This window comes from Saccopteryx bilineata, chromosome 2, assembly GCF_036850765.1.
Source record: "Saccopteryx bilineata isolate mSacBil1 chromosome 2, mSacBil1_pri_phased_curated, whole genome shotgun sequence".
NCBI lineage: Eukaryota > Metazoa > Chordata > Mammalia > Chiroptera > Emballonuridae > Saccopteryx > Saccopteryx bilineata.
In genome coordinates, this window is record NC_089491.1 from 284,258,318 (window position 1) to 284,277,332 (window position 19,015).

At 39.2% G+C, this 19,015-nt stretch overlaps 1 protein-coding gene across 3 annotated transcripts in view; it reads right to left on the reverse strand.

The window, feature by feature from the left end:
- Positions 1–6,413: 6,413 nt before the first annotated feature.
- RC3H1 (ring finger and CCCH-type domains 1) overlaps positions 6,414–19,015 on the reverse strand; it is an 89,359-nt gene continuing 76,757 nt past the window's right edge. For 2 of the 3 annotated variants that reach the window (XM_066261193.1, XM_066261192.1), the window contains exons 14-20: positions 15,588–15,740; positions 13,484–13,697; positions 12,925–13,015; positions 12,664–12,796; positions 11,277–11,447; positions 8,913–9,028; positions 6,414–7,238 (exon numbers count right to left, since the gene is read on the reverse strand). In XM_066261193.1, the coding sequence (XP_066117290.1) occupies positions 7,088–7,238; positions 8,913–9,028; positions 11,277–11,447; positions 12,664–12,796; positions 12,925–13,015; positions 13,484–13,697; positions 15,588–15,740 (1,029 nt within the window). In that variant the 3' untranslated portion in view covers positions 6,414–7,087. The remainder of the gene's footprint in view (positions 7,239–8,912; positions 9,029–11,276; positions 11,448–12,663; positions 12,797–12,924; positions 13,016–13,483; positions 13,698–15,587; positions 15,741–19,015) is intronic. The other variant, XM_066261194.1, reaches the window with a different exon arrangement.

A 19,015-nucleotide genomic window follows, 5' to 3' on the forward strand; every position in this document is an offset into this window, starting at 1 on the left:
GTCAGTTTCCAAGGTAATAAAGAAATCGCATTTTGACAAAATGTGGCATCTTTGATAGAAACAACATGCACACAAATAATACAAAATTGAAAAAGATGGCCCCAATCCTCTCTAAAACCTGCAACAAGTGGAACATGTATTTATTCAGACAAACACCTTCCTACTACTATGTTTTTCCACCTGGCTTGATTTGTAGGCTGTTTAAAAAATTAGAACTATAAACAGATTTAAAAAGAGAGGAAAATGGTTTATTTCAAATAAGGTTCTTTTCCCTGTTCCCAAAGAACTTCCAGGAAAGTCTTCAAACAAGATTTCAGTTTATCAAATGCTAAGGAATTATTTCACAGCTTGTGAAATTCCAACCCACTGTCTATTGATTGGTCTTCACTTTTTTTTCTTTATAAAGTTGAAAACATGTGGAAAAAGTAAACTCTCACAAACCTCAACAATTTAAAAATCGGCTGTCATTTTAAGGCTCAACATTTTTATTTCTGAACAGGCGGTGGAGGCAGGCAGGCAGGCAAGAAAGAACAGAGGCGAGGAGAACATAGGAATGCAAGAAAACTTTTAAAAAAGTATTTAGTCTGGTGCTGATTTTCAGCAACAGGAGATTTAAATTCTCACTACGCAAAACTGATTTCATGAAATCATTTATAATCTGACTCAAATCTCATGGGCTCCTTTACTACCCTAGATTATCTTTGTCTCATTAAACATACCTCTGCAGGGCACAGTCACATACAATCAATACGACTGGTAAATTACACAAGCTCTATCCCAAGCAAATATGCATTTATGTTAAAAAGTTATTAAAAAAACCCACAAAATAATAAAACAAAATAAAATCCACCCAAAAAGGTGATAATGACTGCAGAATGTCTCGGGGAGACTGGTATGAGCCTAAAGACCAAGTTGACCATAGTCGGGGGAAAGTGCAGCAGGGGTGACAGGGAGGAGACCACACAGGAAGAGGAATCTCACAACTGGAAAATGTTTGAGTGGGTAAAAGGTTTGGTTTATTATCTTAGTTCACTTTTTCCACTGCTCTTGTTCTAAAAACTCATAGATTCCTCATACAGTAAGATAATGACGCCAATGAATAAAATGAAGAAAAAAATGTTTCCCCCAAGTTTCTTTCCTTCCCAGAAGGTGGGAAGAGAAACTAAGAGAAGGGGATAATGAAAATTTAGGCAACAACACACCTGTTAAAAGTAGTTCTCAGGACAGTGTATTAGTTGGACAGAGGATGTAAAAATAATAAACAAAAGCTTAAAATGACTTTAAATTAGAGGGATATTTTACAAGGTGGTTCAGATGTTATAATAAGTAAATTTTTTTTTAAATCAGGCAAAACAAAACCAAAAAAAATCCAGACAACTAGTTATCCACCCAAGTTTGTTTCCACCCTTTTCTTGACCCTTCTGTATACCGCCAGGGTGGGGGAGGGGCTACATGACAGTTTCCAGTTATAAGATGACTCTGAGTGTACAAACCTAGAATGGATGCCAAAGACTTGTGAGCTCTGTGTACTTAAACAAAACAAAACCCAACTGACCAGAAACAAGATCTCAATACAAGAAAATAAGTCACCTTACGTTGTATATAATATACTAACTCCACAGGATTTTGTTTTTCTAAATATACATTTTTGGACACAATATTGTCTTGAGGTTTAAGTTCTCTCTCTTGGGTTATTGTGCCTTATTTTCTTGTGAAAATACAGGTTATTGCTCTTAGGGATGTTCTGCTCAGGAATAAAGTTTGGGGGAATTCAGTGTTTGGCTGAAAATTCAGAGGCTCTGAAAACAAGGATTCCAGTGGTAGGTAAGTCCCTATATCACAATAGGATCTCAAAAGGCTCTTTACTCACTTTGTTCAGTGCAGTATTGAAAATCTGCCCACTCGGAACATATTAGAAGGTGTTACTTCTTCCTGGTGGTGGCAGTTTCTGATTCTTTATTAACATTGTAGCTGGTATGACATCAATTAGATTATAACATGCAAAATAGCTTTAGCAGTCAAAGAAATAAAATCTTAAAAATCAAACAAGTTGATATTTACTATAATTAACAGTGCCTTTTGACAAAAAGTTTTCTTTTTCAAGTGGCTCAGAAAAGTTGAATTAAGAATTAAAAATATATATATTAACTGAAATCTACCTACAACTCCTGGTAAGTCATTTCAGCAGGAAAATTTCATTAAGCTGAGCTAAAGCAAATATATATAAAAATCCCAGCTGTCCCCGGTGGACAGACTGTGGCCTGGCGTACGGCACTCAATAAAATGACAACAGCAGCAGATGCTGTTCATTCAATCTCTGGCGTCGAAAGTGACTGCTTTAGTTTAGAGCTCTTGTTTTTATCTAAAGGACAGGCAGAGTTTTCAAGGAAGAGAACACTATAACAATATAACACCAAATATAAAACAAACAAAACTGGACTCTTTTAAGGTAAAAATCTAAGTAAGCATTGCAGTTAATTTCCAGGCAGCGTATTAATTTCTCCTAAAAACTGGGCCTTCCTTTCCTTTTAATAAAATACAAATCATTACAGGTGCTTTTTATAGATAGATTTTATGTATAAAACTCTTAGTTCTTTGAAATGAACAAAAAGAAAGTGGAAGAAAGATGGTAAGACCTTTGGCCATCACCATCTGTCTACAAGTAAAAGCGACCAATTACTCTTTAGTGAGAAGAACCTATGTTTCTCAGAATCTGAGTATCATTTGACAGATACAGCCCCTAGTTAATTATTTCTCTCTGGTCACATGCTCATGCATTCTTTTACCCAGTCCCATGACTTGATCATAGTGATAGGAGATTGTTCTTTAGGCACAGGTAAAGAAAAGAATATATACCAAAAACACACAAGATGGTATCATGCTATCAGGACAAAATAGTCTCAAAAAAGCGGGGGGAGGGGAAGGGACCATTTACACATAATATTGTAAAAGATCATGTTCCCTGATGAAAGAGAAACTGATGAATTTTCATTACTTTTACATTTTATAAGGCCAGCTAACTTTAACAGTTAACTTTAGATATAATCTACTTATACAGTACAATCAACTCACAAATACTTAAAGGTTTCACAATCAAAAAGGCTACTATTTCCCCTAAGCCAAAACAGAGTAAAGCACAAGTCTTTGGCTCTTCTTTAAAAAAAAAAGTCCCCCCCACAAAAAAAACAGCAGGTTACCATCCTGACCCAGACCTTTGTTTGCCTACCAGTAGGGCAAATACCACATTTGTGCATCACTGAGTAATAACACCATTAGAAAAGGCAACTTCACAGAAGTTATTGGCTAAGCGAATTCATTTGAATGCTCTGTTTTGAGGCAGCAAACTGTCACTGTTGCGGATTGGGGAGGGCAGTGGGTAAATCAAGGGGGATTTACCAAATGGAGAAGAGCTGGAAAAATAGGGAAAAAACAATTCTTGAGCTCCAACCCTGAAGACCTAGGGAAAGTCTGATGAGGTTATATATTCAATGTAGCAAAGAAGAATCACATCAATTTTATGTTTCTTAGGCAAAAGAATAAATACATGGGAAGGAGGAGGAGAAGGGAACTCGCCACATTAATGCTGACCACATAAACTGTACACATTTTGAGCAGTTGACTATTTGTAGCTGGCATTAGAAATAGTGTCTTACCATGTGAACATTAGTAGAAATTTATGCTATGACTAACTTTTTATTAGAAAAGTAAGCGGGATTGGATCTTTGGCCATGTTAGCCTCTGCAAATTAGCCAAGAAATGGCAGCTACTGGACTATCTTGTGACAATATCAGTAAGACGAAAGAACTACACAGAAGTCAAGAAATTGAATCTCGAGATCTTAATTTTTAGTTCTTCTACACTCTGCCAGAGACCCCTGGCAAATAGTAAGTCAAAGTACTTTTATATTCACAGCTATAATAAAGTCCTGGTTTTATCTAAACACACATGAACACTGTGCTTGTTCTTTCTGCCTTAACCCTCTCAGAATCATTCACGTTCATCTTCATGTTTCAGTTTTACTTTTGAATTTACTGAAAGCAAATAGTCATCTTGAGAAGAAATTAATATTTTAATAAGTAGAAAGCATAAAAAGTGTACTTCCTATCTAACTGGTTTAATCTCTTAACTGTTTCTAAAGGCATAAAGCCACAAAAATCAATGCCTTTCACAGATTTTGATAAAAATGATGTTCAAGAAACAGTAAAGCAGTTTTGCCAAAATGGGCTACTTCCCCTTTACAGGGGCATCACATGAAGTATATCATAACAAAAAGGAAAAAAGAACTGCAAACTCCGGAGGCTTTGCTGAATTCCTAAAACTTCATGTGAGCACTGGGAAAGTGGGAAGACAGTCCAAGCGGTAAGGAGGACAACTGAGATCAAGTAGGCAATTGTAGGTGCATGGGACAGATCACTCTTCTGCCCTCCACACAGCTACCCTTCCCGGAGTGTGGGACCTTAGAGAGGTACTAGAATTAAGCCTACAAAATTTAAGGGATCTCCCTACCCCCCAAAATAGAATATCTTAAAAAGTAAAAGAAACTATTTTAAATTGATTTAAAACAGTGGCTTCCCTGGTTTTACTCAGAATAGGAATGTTGCATAAATTAATCCCTATTCCTGACTAGTTTGGGAAATCAAAATGGTGAAAGCAAGAATGAGTGCATTTGGAGGAAACAAGAATAACAGAAGTTATTAGGGGTTGCAATAGATACCTAATTGGAATTTTACTTTATTCAGAACTTAAACAAAGTCAGTACCCATACGTTTCCTTCTAATACCAGAATCACTTTGAGCTCCAAATTGAACCAGCTGCTTCTAAAATTTAGGAATTATCTAACACTTCCAAAGGAGAAGTAGGCTCTGCCCAACTCTGTCTACAGAAGGCTGGGGGCCAAAAATGTTGCCTTTTATGGTTATACAGAGAAATGAAAACTCTTGGGATTCTGTCAGACCTACAGAGTTTCTCTCCTTCTCCCAAAAAACAATAAACAAAGAGTTGAGAGGGTTTTAAGCAATACAAAAAAAGCAAAAAAACAAGTGTGTTAACAAAACAGGAAAATATGGATTTCAAATGAAAAACAATTCCTTGTCTTCATTCAGTGCTTCTACCTCCCAATCAGTCCTTTTATCGCAACAGCTGCGCTCATGCGAAAAAATCCTTAAAACATACCCAATATATATACAGATATAGCTATGTATATCTGTATATATATAATATATATATATAAATTTTTATTTAAATAAAAAAGAAAGCTCGAATCCCAAGCCAATATGTGTATATCAAATCCTTGACCAGCCAGGTCTGTAGGGCATAATCAAATTCAATGTGAAATAGTATATAAACACGGTGCCTTGACTGGGCAAATTAAATAATTGCTACTCAAAAGAGTGTTCTGTTTGGACTCTCCTACTGGTAGGCAACGGCAGGACTGTACTACCCTCCCCCCTCCCCACAATTTGTTTCAGTTAACAGTATAATGGACACAGAACTTAGACTGAGGTTATGGCCTCAGCAGGAGTTAAGGGTTAAGAAAATAAGAAACAAGAAAAGTACAAATTCTTGCTTTTACCCAACCAAAGCAATGCAGTAACTTATTACATAACCAGTGCTTTCTGTTTTAGTAGTATAATCCAGAAAGGGAAATTTTTAAAAATTGGGCCAGCAGAGGGGGCGGGGAGGGCGACTGTATCGAACGATCCCACTGAACATGTTTCGTCGGGTCTCAGTTCAGTAGACAGACGTCGCCATCAGAACCTGTGCAGCAGAACTCAATACTAAAAATTCTTCTTTATTCTTTTCAGCATTTTTATGAGGAATCTTTTCAATATTGTAAAGTCAAGTCTACGGAAATTAATTTCTAGGTACATGGCTACCTACTTGTGCTAATGATTCTGAAAAGCGACAACTGAATCAATTCACAAATTATTTTTAAAATCCAGGCAAATCTCTCTGAGAGCCAGGGGCGCCAGTATATGGGGATTTTTTTTTTTAGAATTTTGGGTTTTAATGGTAGAACAAAAGCATCCAATGAAATGATGTGGCTCTGTGCATTTTAGTTCAAATCAAGTGCTGCAGTTTTAAAACGTGGTTGGTGGGTTGCCCTGCTTTTTTAACATTCTGTGATTTCAGCCCAAGTTCAATTAGGAAAAGCACAGATTCAAATTTCCAACCATCAGCTCAATGTAGGCAATACACTAATCATGTATTTTCAGTGCTGATAAGTTACAGTTAATTCTTAAAATAATCTCCATTTCATTCTAACCAACATCCTAAGACACTGGTTCGGCTTTTTGGTGACATTAAGAGGATGGAAAGGACCCACCATGTGGAAATGAGGACTTCAAAAATGAATCGTCTGGCAATCATCTGTGAAAAGTTAAAAACAGAAACAAGAAATAAAGCCCTCTAAAGAAGCACAACAAAAAGTTTTAATGACATAGGAAAACAAACCTACTCATGAAGATTCTGACCCAGAGAGGATAAGATAATCATGGCTTTCAAATAACAGCTCATGGAAAACTTGGTTTGCTGCACATTTCTAATCACTAGTCTGTTACTGTCCTTTTGTTTGCCAAGAACCACAGAATTCTCAGAAAGGCTGGTGCTTTCTGTCTCTTAATTTATGGGGGTGTGAGAGTGGGAAAGGATTGCAGGGAAAGAATTATACACTGGGTATGTAATAATACCAAAATACAAGAAAAACCTACTTCATTAAGATCATACAATTAATCAAACAGAGTGTATATATAATATCTTCTTTTTTTTTTAAAGCCCTGGATCCAAGGCGTCCAAAGTTATTAAAATAAAGTTCATTCACAGAACAAAAACAAATTTAATCTGAATTGCTTGCAGATACTGCTAATTTTCTTTTTCTTTTTCTTTTTTTTTAAATTAAAAAATGCATTAATGTGATCTATGTGCAGGGTTTGCTTTTAGTAGTGGTGTTTGTGCACATGGCCTCTGGTGCTCTTCCTGGATTGCTCTGACCACTCTCAGAGAAAGTGTAGAAGTCACCGTCCTTCCACCCCTCTGCCCACAAACTGGGAAGGAGTAGGAGATAAAAGTACGACTGGCTCGGCGTGTTTCAGGGCGCAGAGCTGGGTGTGACTCCTGATCGCGAGGAGTCCTTGTTGTCTCCCCCTCCCTCAGGGTCCTCTGACAGGGTCAGAGCGCTGGTCTTGTTTGACAGGAGGCTGATGTTCTCTTGTGTCAAGGCTGATCCATTCGGCACATCACTGTTAATGTTAAAAAAACAAATGATGTATTCAGTAGAATAAAATCAACAATTCTTTCAGCAGCATGGAGACTGTATTGATGGCTTTAAAACTTTTTATTTTTTATTTTTCTGAAGTTGGAAACGAAGCAGTCAGACAGAATCCTGCATGAGCCTGACCAGGATCCACCCTGCATGCCCAGCAGGGGGCGATGCTCTGCCCATCTGGGGTGTCGCTCTGTTGCAACCAGAGCCATCTTCAGCGCCCGGGTCATCTTTGCTCCAATGGAGCCTTGGCTGCAGGAGGGGAAGAGAGAGACAGAGAGGAAGGAGAGGGGGAGGGGTGGAGAAGCAGATGGGCGCTTCTCCTGTGTGCCCTGGTCGGGAATCGAACCCGGGACTCCTGCATGCCAGGCTGACGCTCTACCACTGAGCCAACCGGCCAGGGCCGGCTTTCAAACTTTTATGTATAGCTCTATATCCATGCTTTCACACAGAGCTTGGCAAACTGAGGCCAGTCAGCTGTCAGTTATTGTAAATAAAGTTTTATTGGAACACAGCCTCTGCTCATCTTTTTTTTTTTTTTTTTTTTGTATTTTTCTGAAGCTGGAAACGGGGAGAGACAGTCAGACAGACTCCCGCATGCGCCCGACCGGGATCCACCCGGCACGCCCACCAGGGGCGACGCTCTGCCCACCAGGGGGTGATGCTCTGCCCCTCTGGGGTGTCGCTCTGCTGCGACCAGAGCCACTCTAGCGCCTGGGGCAGTGGCCAAGGAGCCATCCCCAGCGCCCGGGCCATCTTTGCTCCAATGGAGCCTTGGCTGCAGGAGGGGAAGAGAGAGACAGAGAGGAAGGAGAGAGGGGGATGGAGAAGCAAATGGGTGCTTCTCCTATGTGCCCTGGCTGGGAATCGAACCCGGGTCCCCCGCATGCCAGGCCGACGCTCTACCGCTGAGCCAACTGGCCAGGGTGCCTCTGCTCATCTTTACGGCTGATTTCACATTACAGTGGCAGAATTGAGAATTTTGACAGAGATTGTAAAATCTCTACTTTTAAATATTTACAATCTGGCCTTTAAGAAAAGGTGCTGACCCCTAATAAAAGAAATTGTTCTGAACCCAAAATAACGTACGAATTTGAAAGCACCAAACCCTAAGCCTGAAGGCAACATTAGAGTTATTGCTATATACTATCAGAAGGCAACTCAGGACTATGTATCAAAAATCTCAAAATATGCTCAAGAAATACTTAATGACGTACAAAGAATTAACTTCAGTATTGTTTATTGCAGCGTGGTACACCAGACCACACATACAAAAGAATTATTAGATCATATGAGACACACCAATTTAAAAACCAGGGTGATGAAGTGGTGGGGGGTTTGAAAGAGGCTAAATGTCCACACTGTAAAAAAAGACTGGAAAGACGTACATCAAAATGTAAATATTGGTTTCAAATAAATCAAAGCACAAGGGGAAGAAGAAAAAATAACCAGAAAATGTCTGTTAGGTCTTAACATATAAATCAACCTTAATCTAGTCTAAAAATAAGTTTCATAACTCTTTAATTTATAAAAAAAGATTCTTTTCTCAATGTATATAGAATAATGATATTTTAAAAATCACATAATATTTCTAAGGGTATTCCTGTCATGACTGGGTAATATATGACTATGAAAATGTCTCTTTCTTTACCTGAATGTCGATGTAAGGTCCTCAGCTGGAACCTTATTTTGTGGCTCCGGTTGTCCATTTTCTGCTTGTTTACTTGTATTCAATTTACTTTTTATGTCCAGAGAACACTGGTTCTCCTTTGAAAAAGAAAAAAAATTCAATTAGCTTCCATTTAATAGTGCTAATGGGAGAGAGCCAAAACATAGATAATTCAAACTGATGATCCAGAAAACAGTTAGTTTTGTAAAATCACTAAAGAAACAGGCAGAGTAAAAGAGAGACATACACAAAACACAACTGAGTACAACCCACTTGCTCACTACCCAAGCTGGACAATAAGGGGGTGAATGCTTTTCCTTTTACTTTTTTTTTATGAGACAGAGAGACAGAGAGAGGGACAAATAAGGGACAGACAGACAGGAAGGAATAAAGATGAGAAGCATCAATTCTTCGTTCAATCATCTTAGTTGTTCATTGATTGCTCTCATATGTGCTTTGATGGGGGGACTATAGCTGAGCCAGCGACCTTTGGCTCAACCAGAGACCATGGGTCATGTCTATGATCCCATGCTCAAGTCAGTGATCCCGTGCTCAAGCTGGTGAGCCCACACCCAAGTTGGCGACCTCTGGGGTTTGAACCTGGGTCCTCTGCATCCCAGGCTGATGCTCTCTATCTATTGCACCACCGCCTGATCAGGCAGGGAGTAAATGCTTCAAGTTAAAATAGAAATATCTTGCAACAGGCCCTGGCCGGTTGGCTCAGCGGTAGAGCGGCGGCCTGGCGTGCGGGGGACCCGGGTTCGATTCCCGGACAGGGCACACAGGAGAAGCGCCCATTTGCTTCTCCACCCCCCCCCTTCCTCTCTGTCTCTCTCTTCCCCTCCCGCAGCCGAGGCTCCATTGGAGCAAAGATGGCCCGGGCGCTGGGGATGGCTCCTTGGCCTCTGCCCCAGGCGCTAGAGTGGCTCTGGTCGCGGCAGAGCGACGCCCTGGAGGGGCAGAGCATCGCCCCCTGGTGGGCAGAGCGTCGCCCCTGGTGGGCGTGCCGGGTGGATCCCGGTCGGGCGCATGCGGGAGTCTGTCTGACTGTCTCTCCGTTTCCAGCTTCAGAAAAATACAAAAAAAAAAAGAAATATCTTGCAATAAATAATGACTTAGAAAAAAAAGACAAATATAATATCTAGCTGTAATCTACTTAAGGAAAACTGGAAAACTAGCCCATTCATTTATTTGCTCAGAAAAAATGTGAAAACTAAAAAAGGTGAAAACTACACAACAAAAAAGTCAATTACATGCAACCTAGGGAATGGATCAAAATTTACTGAAATGGCCTGACCAGGCGGTGGTGCAGTGGACAGAGCACCAAACTGGGATGCGGAGGATCCAGGTTTGAAATTCCAAGGCCGCGGCTTGAGCACGGGCTCATCTGGTTTGAGCAAGGGGTCACACGCTCTGCTGTAGCCCCCCAGTCAAGGCACACATGAGAAAGCAATCAATAAACAACAAAGGTGCTGCAACAAAGAATTGATGCTTCTCATCTCTCTCCCTTTCTGTTTGTCCTTATCTGTCCCTCTGTCTCTCTCTGTCCCTGTCACCAAAAAATAAAAAATAAAAATAATTTTTTACTGAAATGAATGTTAGTGTACTATGAAGCAAACCCTAAGCATATCCATGGATACAATTTTATAAGGAAGAATGTGTAGCTGCATCACATGCATAACAAAAACCAGGTCATCAATAACTGAAGGGCTATGAGAACTATTTGGTAATATATCTTTCTGTAACAAGATGGTAATACCAGAATCATAAACACCACGCCCCTCCCCTGCTTCCCTAATCAGTATTTTTTTTTAACTTTTTATTAATTTTAGAGAGAGAGGGAAGGAGGGAAGAAGGGAGGGAGGAAGAAGGAGAGGGAGTGGGAGAGAGGGGAAGAGAGGCAGAGAAAGGAAGAAAGAGGGGAGGAACATCAATTTATTTCTGTATATGCCCTGACCTGGGATCAAACTGGCAAGCTTTGTACTTTGGGACAATGTTCTAACTAACTGAGGTATCTAGCCAGGGTAGAGGTATCTTAATCTGTCTGCTTAACAGAAATTAAGGAACTTCCCAATATGACGTTGTTTTCCCTAAACGATTTCCGTAATGTAAAATCCTAAGACAAAAAAGACACTCAAACCAAAAGGGAATGAGGAGAGGAATGATAAAATAAATGAAAGCCCATCTTTGAGACTTATTCTATTAATTGCTCACTGGAGTGCCTTGGGGTGATGCTTCTGTAGTTCTGGACAATTCTAGAACTCCAGAGCCGGAGTTCTGTGACACAACCACAAAGAAGCTTTCCTTTCACCTTCCCTCCCTCTCTTTTCCCACCAGAACACTCACCAGGCTCAGTTCCCGGGTTCTCTTCCCGATCTCCCTCTCCACCTGGTGCAGTTCCAAGCTCAGCTGCTCACTTGAGATCATCCCAGGCCACTTTGGAGGTGGTGGTGGAGGCTGGGACTGGCCTGCCAAGGTGTTTGCCTCCCTCTGCAACACCAGCCTGTTACTAACAGCCTAGTGCACGAAGCCAAGCACATACACAACTCAACACATTTCACACCATGCTTGGATGGCCAGGCCTATTTCAGACCACAGCCATAAGCAGCTTATCATTCAGGTATTTGCAATAAAAATGCAACTATAAGGTACTGTCTCTTTCTTTGCATATCATTAAAAAATAAAAATAGTGAATTTAAACTTAATAAATAGTAATTTAATCTTAGGTATAAGTTGCTCTTAGAGAAGTCAACTATAAATGTACACTCTTCCCGTTCATTTACTGAATTTTCTCTGAAGTGAATCCTGTAATTTATTTCAATGAAACCTCATTAATAGCAAGGACCTTTAACCACAGTTGAATTAAACATGTGGCAAGCTTTCAAATGCTGCTGATATTCTTTTGGGACAGAAAATGAAGCTAGAAATTTCAAACTAAGAGAAAAAGCTATGAATTATCAGAACACCGAATTTGGTGTTTGAAGACCAAGGTTCATGTTTCAACCTCTGTGAAACTAATAAAGTTCAACCAAAAAAAAAAGGGAATGGTAACACCTGCCTAGCCTACATGTCAGGAACATTGAAGGGGTCAAATAATATGTGATAGTAACTTGTAAACTAAAAAACTATATTAATGAAGGTGCTATTATTATACAGAGACTATGTTTTTTAAAGTAAAAAATCTAAGCTTTTTAAAAAGATATATAAATAAATGCTGGGAATTAAAGGAACTAAGAGAAATTAAAAAAAAGAGATATGAGAAATTAAAAATCAATCTTAAGCTACAGCACATGTTGATAAGTACCTATTGGAAACATCTAGATAACCTGTCTTCTATTCTCAGGTAAAAAAATTTTAAGTTGCCCATTATTTCAGAACTAAACAATAAATACTTAAATTCTTTGAAGAAAGAACACGTATACTAACTTTTAAGTAGACTTTCAGGTTTGTGTTCATAGTACCTCAACAGATCCTTCTTCTAAAACCTCTTTGATCACCCTTCACAAACCAGAATAAAAAATGACTACAGCCTGACCTGTGGTGCAGTGGATAAAGCATTGACCTGGAATGCTGAGGTCGCTGGTTCAAAACCCTGGACTTGCCCGGTCAACGCACATATGGGAGTTTATGCTTCCTGTTTCTCCCCCCTTCCTCTCTCTCTCTCTCCCCTCTAAAATGAATAAATTAAAAAATAAAATAAAGTAAAAAAAAAAAAAAGGCTACAGTCTGGTACCTCTAGCCCACGTAGCTGGGTCTGTTGACTAATTTGGTGGTTTAGCTGCTGCAGTTCTAGCCGTAGCTGTTCCCTGTCGGCAGACGGAAGGGGTTTTCCATGACTGGCCACTTCTGACACAGATATTCTCTCCCTTTGGTGGGAAAGAAAGCATAGAATAAATTAAAAATTGCTTTAAAAAAAAATAATGAACAGAAGAACAAAATAAGAGCAGCTGAATCATTTTAAAGGTTTATAGAAGCACAAAAAAATGACTCAAACCTGTCACTGAAGTGTCCCTGAGAAGGCATGTTCTGATGAGGGGAGTATGGAGAGCCTCCCCAGCCCCCGTGGGCCCCATACGGACTGTAATCTGTAAGAGAGCAGTGCACTGCAGTGTAACACAAGTCACAGACTGATCTCCAAAGGCAGCCATGGTTTGAAAGGCACAGACTAATCGTGGGCCCAGCTATCTGGACAGAAGTCTACCAATATAGTAACAGGGCACTGATGTTTGTTTTCTCCCCAAAGAAACAGCAGTCTTTGTAATTTTTCCTTTTGTTTGAACTTTTTAAAAATAAAAATGTGTTACTTTAATAAAGAGCAATGAAGCTATTATAAAAGACAGGCAATCTCCTTATACATTTAATTTTAGTTGGTACCCACAGAATTGCCTGCGTTATAATTACCTTCCTAGGAGACCATTCCATGGGAAAGTCTGCGGATGACTGTCTTGGGAGATTACAGAAAGCACAATCAGTCAGTATTCAGCAGGGATGGTGCTGGGGTCAGGGGTCATGTATGTGAACCCTTCAGATGAACGCACCCCTGCGCTTCTTACCTGAAATGTTAATAGGTTTTGTGGGAGCTCCTTGAGGTGCCATCGCCTGCAGGGGGCCAGCTCCCTGATATATTGTTTTGGAAGTTCGAGAGATGGCACCAAACCGAGATACTGTTGGCCGGTCTCCGAATGGGATGAGGTCGTCATCACTGGCGTCTGCTGCTCTTCTCTGATGATCTAATCGCTGGTCTCTCACTCCTTTGCTCTCCACATTCTGATAAGAAAAATGAGAGAGCCACCTCACACTTAGATCGCTTACATAACTTCCTCTAGCTCTGTAATGAGGTTAAAAAAGAGTAAACGTCTGACAGAATTTGAACTTGCATTTAACATTCCTAGACATTCATGTCTGAGAAACACTGGTCTAGACTTCTTTCACCTGTTTAGATTTTCATTTATATCCAGGTTAGCATGACAAACATTTTTATTATTTACTGATTTAAGGAAATGAGTTTTATTCTGAAAATATTTGTAACTCTCATATAGTAACTGTTTCTGAAAGCTGGGTACAAAGCAACAGTTCCTGTCTATCTCTACCTTCTTATCTCATTTTGTTCTTAGAGAAGCTGTTCTTTTTTTTTTTTTAATTTTTATTTATTCATTTTAGAGAGGAGAGGGAGAGGGAGGGAGGGAGGGAGGGAGGGAGGGAGAGAGAGAGAGAGAGAGAGGAGAGAGAGAGAGAGAGAGAGAGAAGGGGGGGAGGAGTTGGAAGCATCAACTCCCATATGTGCCTTGACCAGGCAAGCCCAGGGTTTTGAACCGACGATCTCAGCATTTCCTGGTTGACGCTTTATCCACTGTGCCACCACAGGTCAGGCAGAAGCTGTCCTTATGGCCTAAAAGCAGTGTGTCCTAATTCCATCACAGAAAAACAAAAGAAGAAAAACATTTTCTTCTTCCTTCTCCTCCACCCCCATCTCCTCCCCTCTTTCCCTCTGGCATCTAACCACATTTATGCTCTAGATATCACTTTACTCATTTACAGTGGCATTAGCATCCAAGCCTTCCTTTTTTATCACCAGCTGGACAAGTACTTGTCTACGAAAGCCAATGTAAGATCTAGGAAACCCTGTTGCAGTTAGTAAAGGCAAACAGTTTAACAGTCAAAGCATAGTTTCCAACCCAGCAATAGCACTTCTAAGCATAATGCTCATGCATGTGCACAAGGAGACACAAAAATGTTCACTGTAGCACTACTGTACATAATAGTAAAAGATAAAAAATAGCCTAAATATCCAACAACAGGAAAATAAACAATTTATTTATTGTAGGATATCAGTTATCACACAATGGTATCAGATAAAAGCAGTTAAAATGAATGAACTAGAACTATAGGTATAAATTTGGATACATCTCAAAAATAATGCTGAGTGAAAATGCAAACTGAATATAAAATACTTATAAGGTCTATAAACATACATAACAAAATTGTTTAGAAAGTATAAAATTATCCATAAAATGATAAACTCTCAATTCATGATGGAGGCTACCTCTAGGGAAGGAGAGGGGAAATAGGAGATTAGGAAGGTATGTATAGGAGGATTTAACAAATTTGCAAAGTTTTATTTCTTTAAAAAAAAAGGAAGCAATTAAGATAAAATAGTGATATAGTTTAAGCTCAGGTATTAGATACACTGGTGTTGCATTATTTTTTACTAAGAAAACAAAATAGCATAAGCATAATATTTCAGTATATGACAGCTTACTTGAGGCTGAGCAGCTTTAATTCTGACTCAAATACTACTCTTGTTCACTAGATTCAACTTTGTTGGTTAAACTTCAGAGCTGTAAGAGTTATAATTTACTTGGACAAGAAATCCAAGATCTTGATTAATTATGCAAAATAATTTAATTTCTAAACAGCTATTGAATTAATTGCTAGTTGTACAGAAATATAATAAATGTTATTTGTCTAGGTATTAAAACAATTTTATTTACACCTGAAAAACAAACAACGAAAGTATAGTTCAAACAGAATTCAATCGCACAGTACAGAATGACCTGAAACTCTTAAGCAAAGCTCATTATTTGTGCCTGCACTATAACAGGGGATCATTTGTTTTATCTTGACTTGTATTAACTATGGCTTAGATATTACACCTACCATTATTTCCATACTCCCTGCTGCCACAATATCTTTGGGTTTTGCATCTTTGGTTCCAATGTAGGAGCCGATGGTGTCACATGACCAGGGAGAGTACTGGCTATAGTCATTTCCTTTGTATTTGCCAGCTGCCTTCAAGTCTTCATCGGAAAACTACAGACAGAAAAAAACAAAAGAAAATAAATAATAGGAAATGGGTCTCTGAGTAACAAGAAAGCAGGAATTCCTTAGAACATCATATGCTAGAACAATATAATAATGATTATTTGATTTGTCACAATTGATTTTTATAGACCATAAAAAATATAAAACAAGTGAAGAATGATGTTTAGTTTTTATACTTTGTTAGCAGGTCAATAAAGAAGAGTCTCAGTGTCTTTCAAGGAATCAAGCTAGAATTTTTGAGGTTTGATCTCTTCTTCTTCCTCATAAGATGAAGTTGACACGTAAGCAAATATGTACCAAGCTCTTGTTTTGCAAAACCCTCCCCTCAATGTTTCTTTCAGTAACATTCCAGGTAAACAAGAGCATTAAAATTATTTTCAATATTCTATATAGTGCTTGTTCTATATCATAATGTTCTATATAGTAATAACTTATTTACTAAAATCTCTTTAACAGTAATTAATTCACATTGAAAAAATTCTCATTCTGAGGTTGAGTCAATGAAGTAAAAAGGATAAGATGCCTAATTTTGTTTTCTCAAGAGGAGTTCTGAAATTATGTAACGACAGAACAGCTATTCCAGGTTTAATGTATTTTTACTAAAATCACAACATTCATGTTTGCATAATGCTTTGTGGTTTTCAAAGTGCTTTTATGAACTTGGGCTTCAAGCTAGCAACCTCTGGGTTCAAGCCAGTGAAACTGGAATCATGACGATGATCCTGTACTCAAGTCAGTGACCCTGTGCTCAAGCTGGCAAGCCTGCACTCAAGCCGGAGAGCTGGGGAATTTGAACTGGGAACCTCAGTATCCTGGATTGATGTTCTATCCCTTGTCCCACCACTAGTCAGGCCTATCTCTCCTATTTTTTAAATCAACTTTACCATCCTGCTTCTTTCTTCATTATTTAATTTTTAGAGAGGAGAGAGAATGAGAGAGAGAGAGAGAGAGAGAGAGAGAGAGAGAAGGGGGAGGGAGGAGCAGGAAGCACCAACTCCCATATGTGCCTTGACCAGGCAAGCCCAGGGTTTTGAACCTGCAACCTCAGCATTCCAGGTCGACGCTTTATCCACTGCGCCACCACAGGTCAGGCTTTCTTCATTATTTAAATAAATCTTTGGCATAACTCATTTATAAAAATAGTATGCCTGATTGGTGGTGGTGCAATAGATAGAGTGTTGACTTGGGATGCTGAGGTCCCAGGTTAGAAACCCTGAAGTCACTGGCTTGAACGCAAGCTCATCTGGCTTGCGTGTAGACTCACCAACTTGAGCACTGGGTTGCTGGCTTGAGCATGGGATCAGAGATGATCTTATGGTTCTTGGCTTGAGCCCAAGGTCACTGGCTTGAGCTTGAGACTGGGGGCTCGTCTTGAGACCCCCCCCAGTAAAGGGATGTAGGAGAAGCAATCGATGGACAACTAAGGTATCGCAACTACGAGTTGATGCTTCTCATCTCTCTCCTTTCCTGTCTGTCTGTCTCTCACCCTAACAATAAAATAATAATAATAATAAAAAACCCAAACAGAGTGTAATTTCATTAATTTGATAAAAAATATTATCTACAAAAATACCTACAGCAAATATAATGGTGAAATATTAAAAGCTCCATTTACTAAAAGATTGCAAATAAGTCAAATAAGCTATCATTCCACCTTTTTTCCATCCCTTTTATTCAACACTATTTTGGAGGACTAGCTATCACAAGATAAGAAAAAAATGGGAGAAATAAAGATTAAAAAGGAAAAGAAAAAACCAAAATGGTCCTTATTCACGGAGGAAATGACTGTGTTCATCAAAAATTCAAAAGATCTTCACTATAGGGGGGTGCATTTCTCCTTCTGGAGCAGTTCTATGGTGTCCTTGGGGTATATTCCTAAAAGTGGGATGGCTGGGTCAAAAGGCAGTTCGATTTTCAATTTTTTGAGGAATCTCCATACTGTTTTCCACAGAGGCTGCACCAGTCTGCATTCCCACCAGCAGTGCAGGAGGGTTCCCTTTTCTCCACATCCTCACCAGCACTTATTCTGTGTTGTTTTGTTGATGAGCGCCATTCTAACCGGTGTGAGGTGATATCTCATTGTGGTTTTAATTTGCATTTCTCTAATGATTAGTGATGTTGAGCATTTTTTTCATATGCCTATTAGCCATCTGTATATTCTCTTTGGAGAAGTATCTATTCATATCTTTTGCCCATTTTTTGATTGGATTGTCTTTCTGGTGTTGAGATTTACAAGTTCTTTATAAATTTCGGTTATTAACCCCTTATCAGATGTACTGTCAAATATGGTTCCAGAAGGAGAAATGCACCCCCATGTTTATAGCAGCATTGTTCACAATAGCGAAGATCTGGAAACAGCCCAAGTGTCCGTCAGAGGACAAGTGGATTAAAAAGCTTTGGTACATATATACTATGGAATACTACTCAGCCATAAGAAATGAGAACATCGGATCATTTACAATAACATGGATGGACCTTGATAACATTATACGGAGTAAAATAAGTAAATCAGAAAAAACTAAGAACTATATGAACCCATGCATAGATAGAACATAAAAATGAGACTCAGAGACATGGACAAGAATGTGATGGTAACAGGGAGTGGGGTGGAGGGGTGGGGAGGGGGCGAGGAAGGAGAGGGAGGGGCACAAAGAAAACCAGATAGAAGGTGACCGAGGATGATTTGACTTTGAGTGAGGGGTATGCAGCATAATCAAAGGTCAAAATAATCTGGAGATGTTTTCAAGGAACATATGTACCCTGATTTATCAATGTCACTTCATTAAAATTAATAAAAATAAGATAAAAAAAATCCAAAAGAATCCACTAATAAGCACTAAAATTAATAAGATTAGCAAATTTGCTGAATATAAGGGGAGATATACAAAAACCTATTTTGTCTATATTAATAACTGAGAGAGCCTGACCAGGCGGTGATGCAGTAGATAGAGCATCAGACTGGGCCGTGGAGGACCCAGGTTTGAAACCCCAAGGTCGCCAGCTTGAGTGCAGGCTCATCTGGTTTGAGCAAGGCTCACCAGCTTGCCCAAGGTCACTGGTTTGAGCAAGGGGTCACTCTGTCTGCTGTAGCCCCTGGTCAAGGCACATGTGAAAAAGTAGTCAATGAACTACTAAGGTGCTGCAAGAAAGAACTGATGTTTCTCATCTCTCTCCCTTCCTGTCTGTCTGTCCCTATCTGTCTTTCTCTCTGTCTCTGCCTCTGTCACAAAATAAATAAATAAATAACAAAGAAAAAAGAAAAC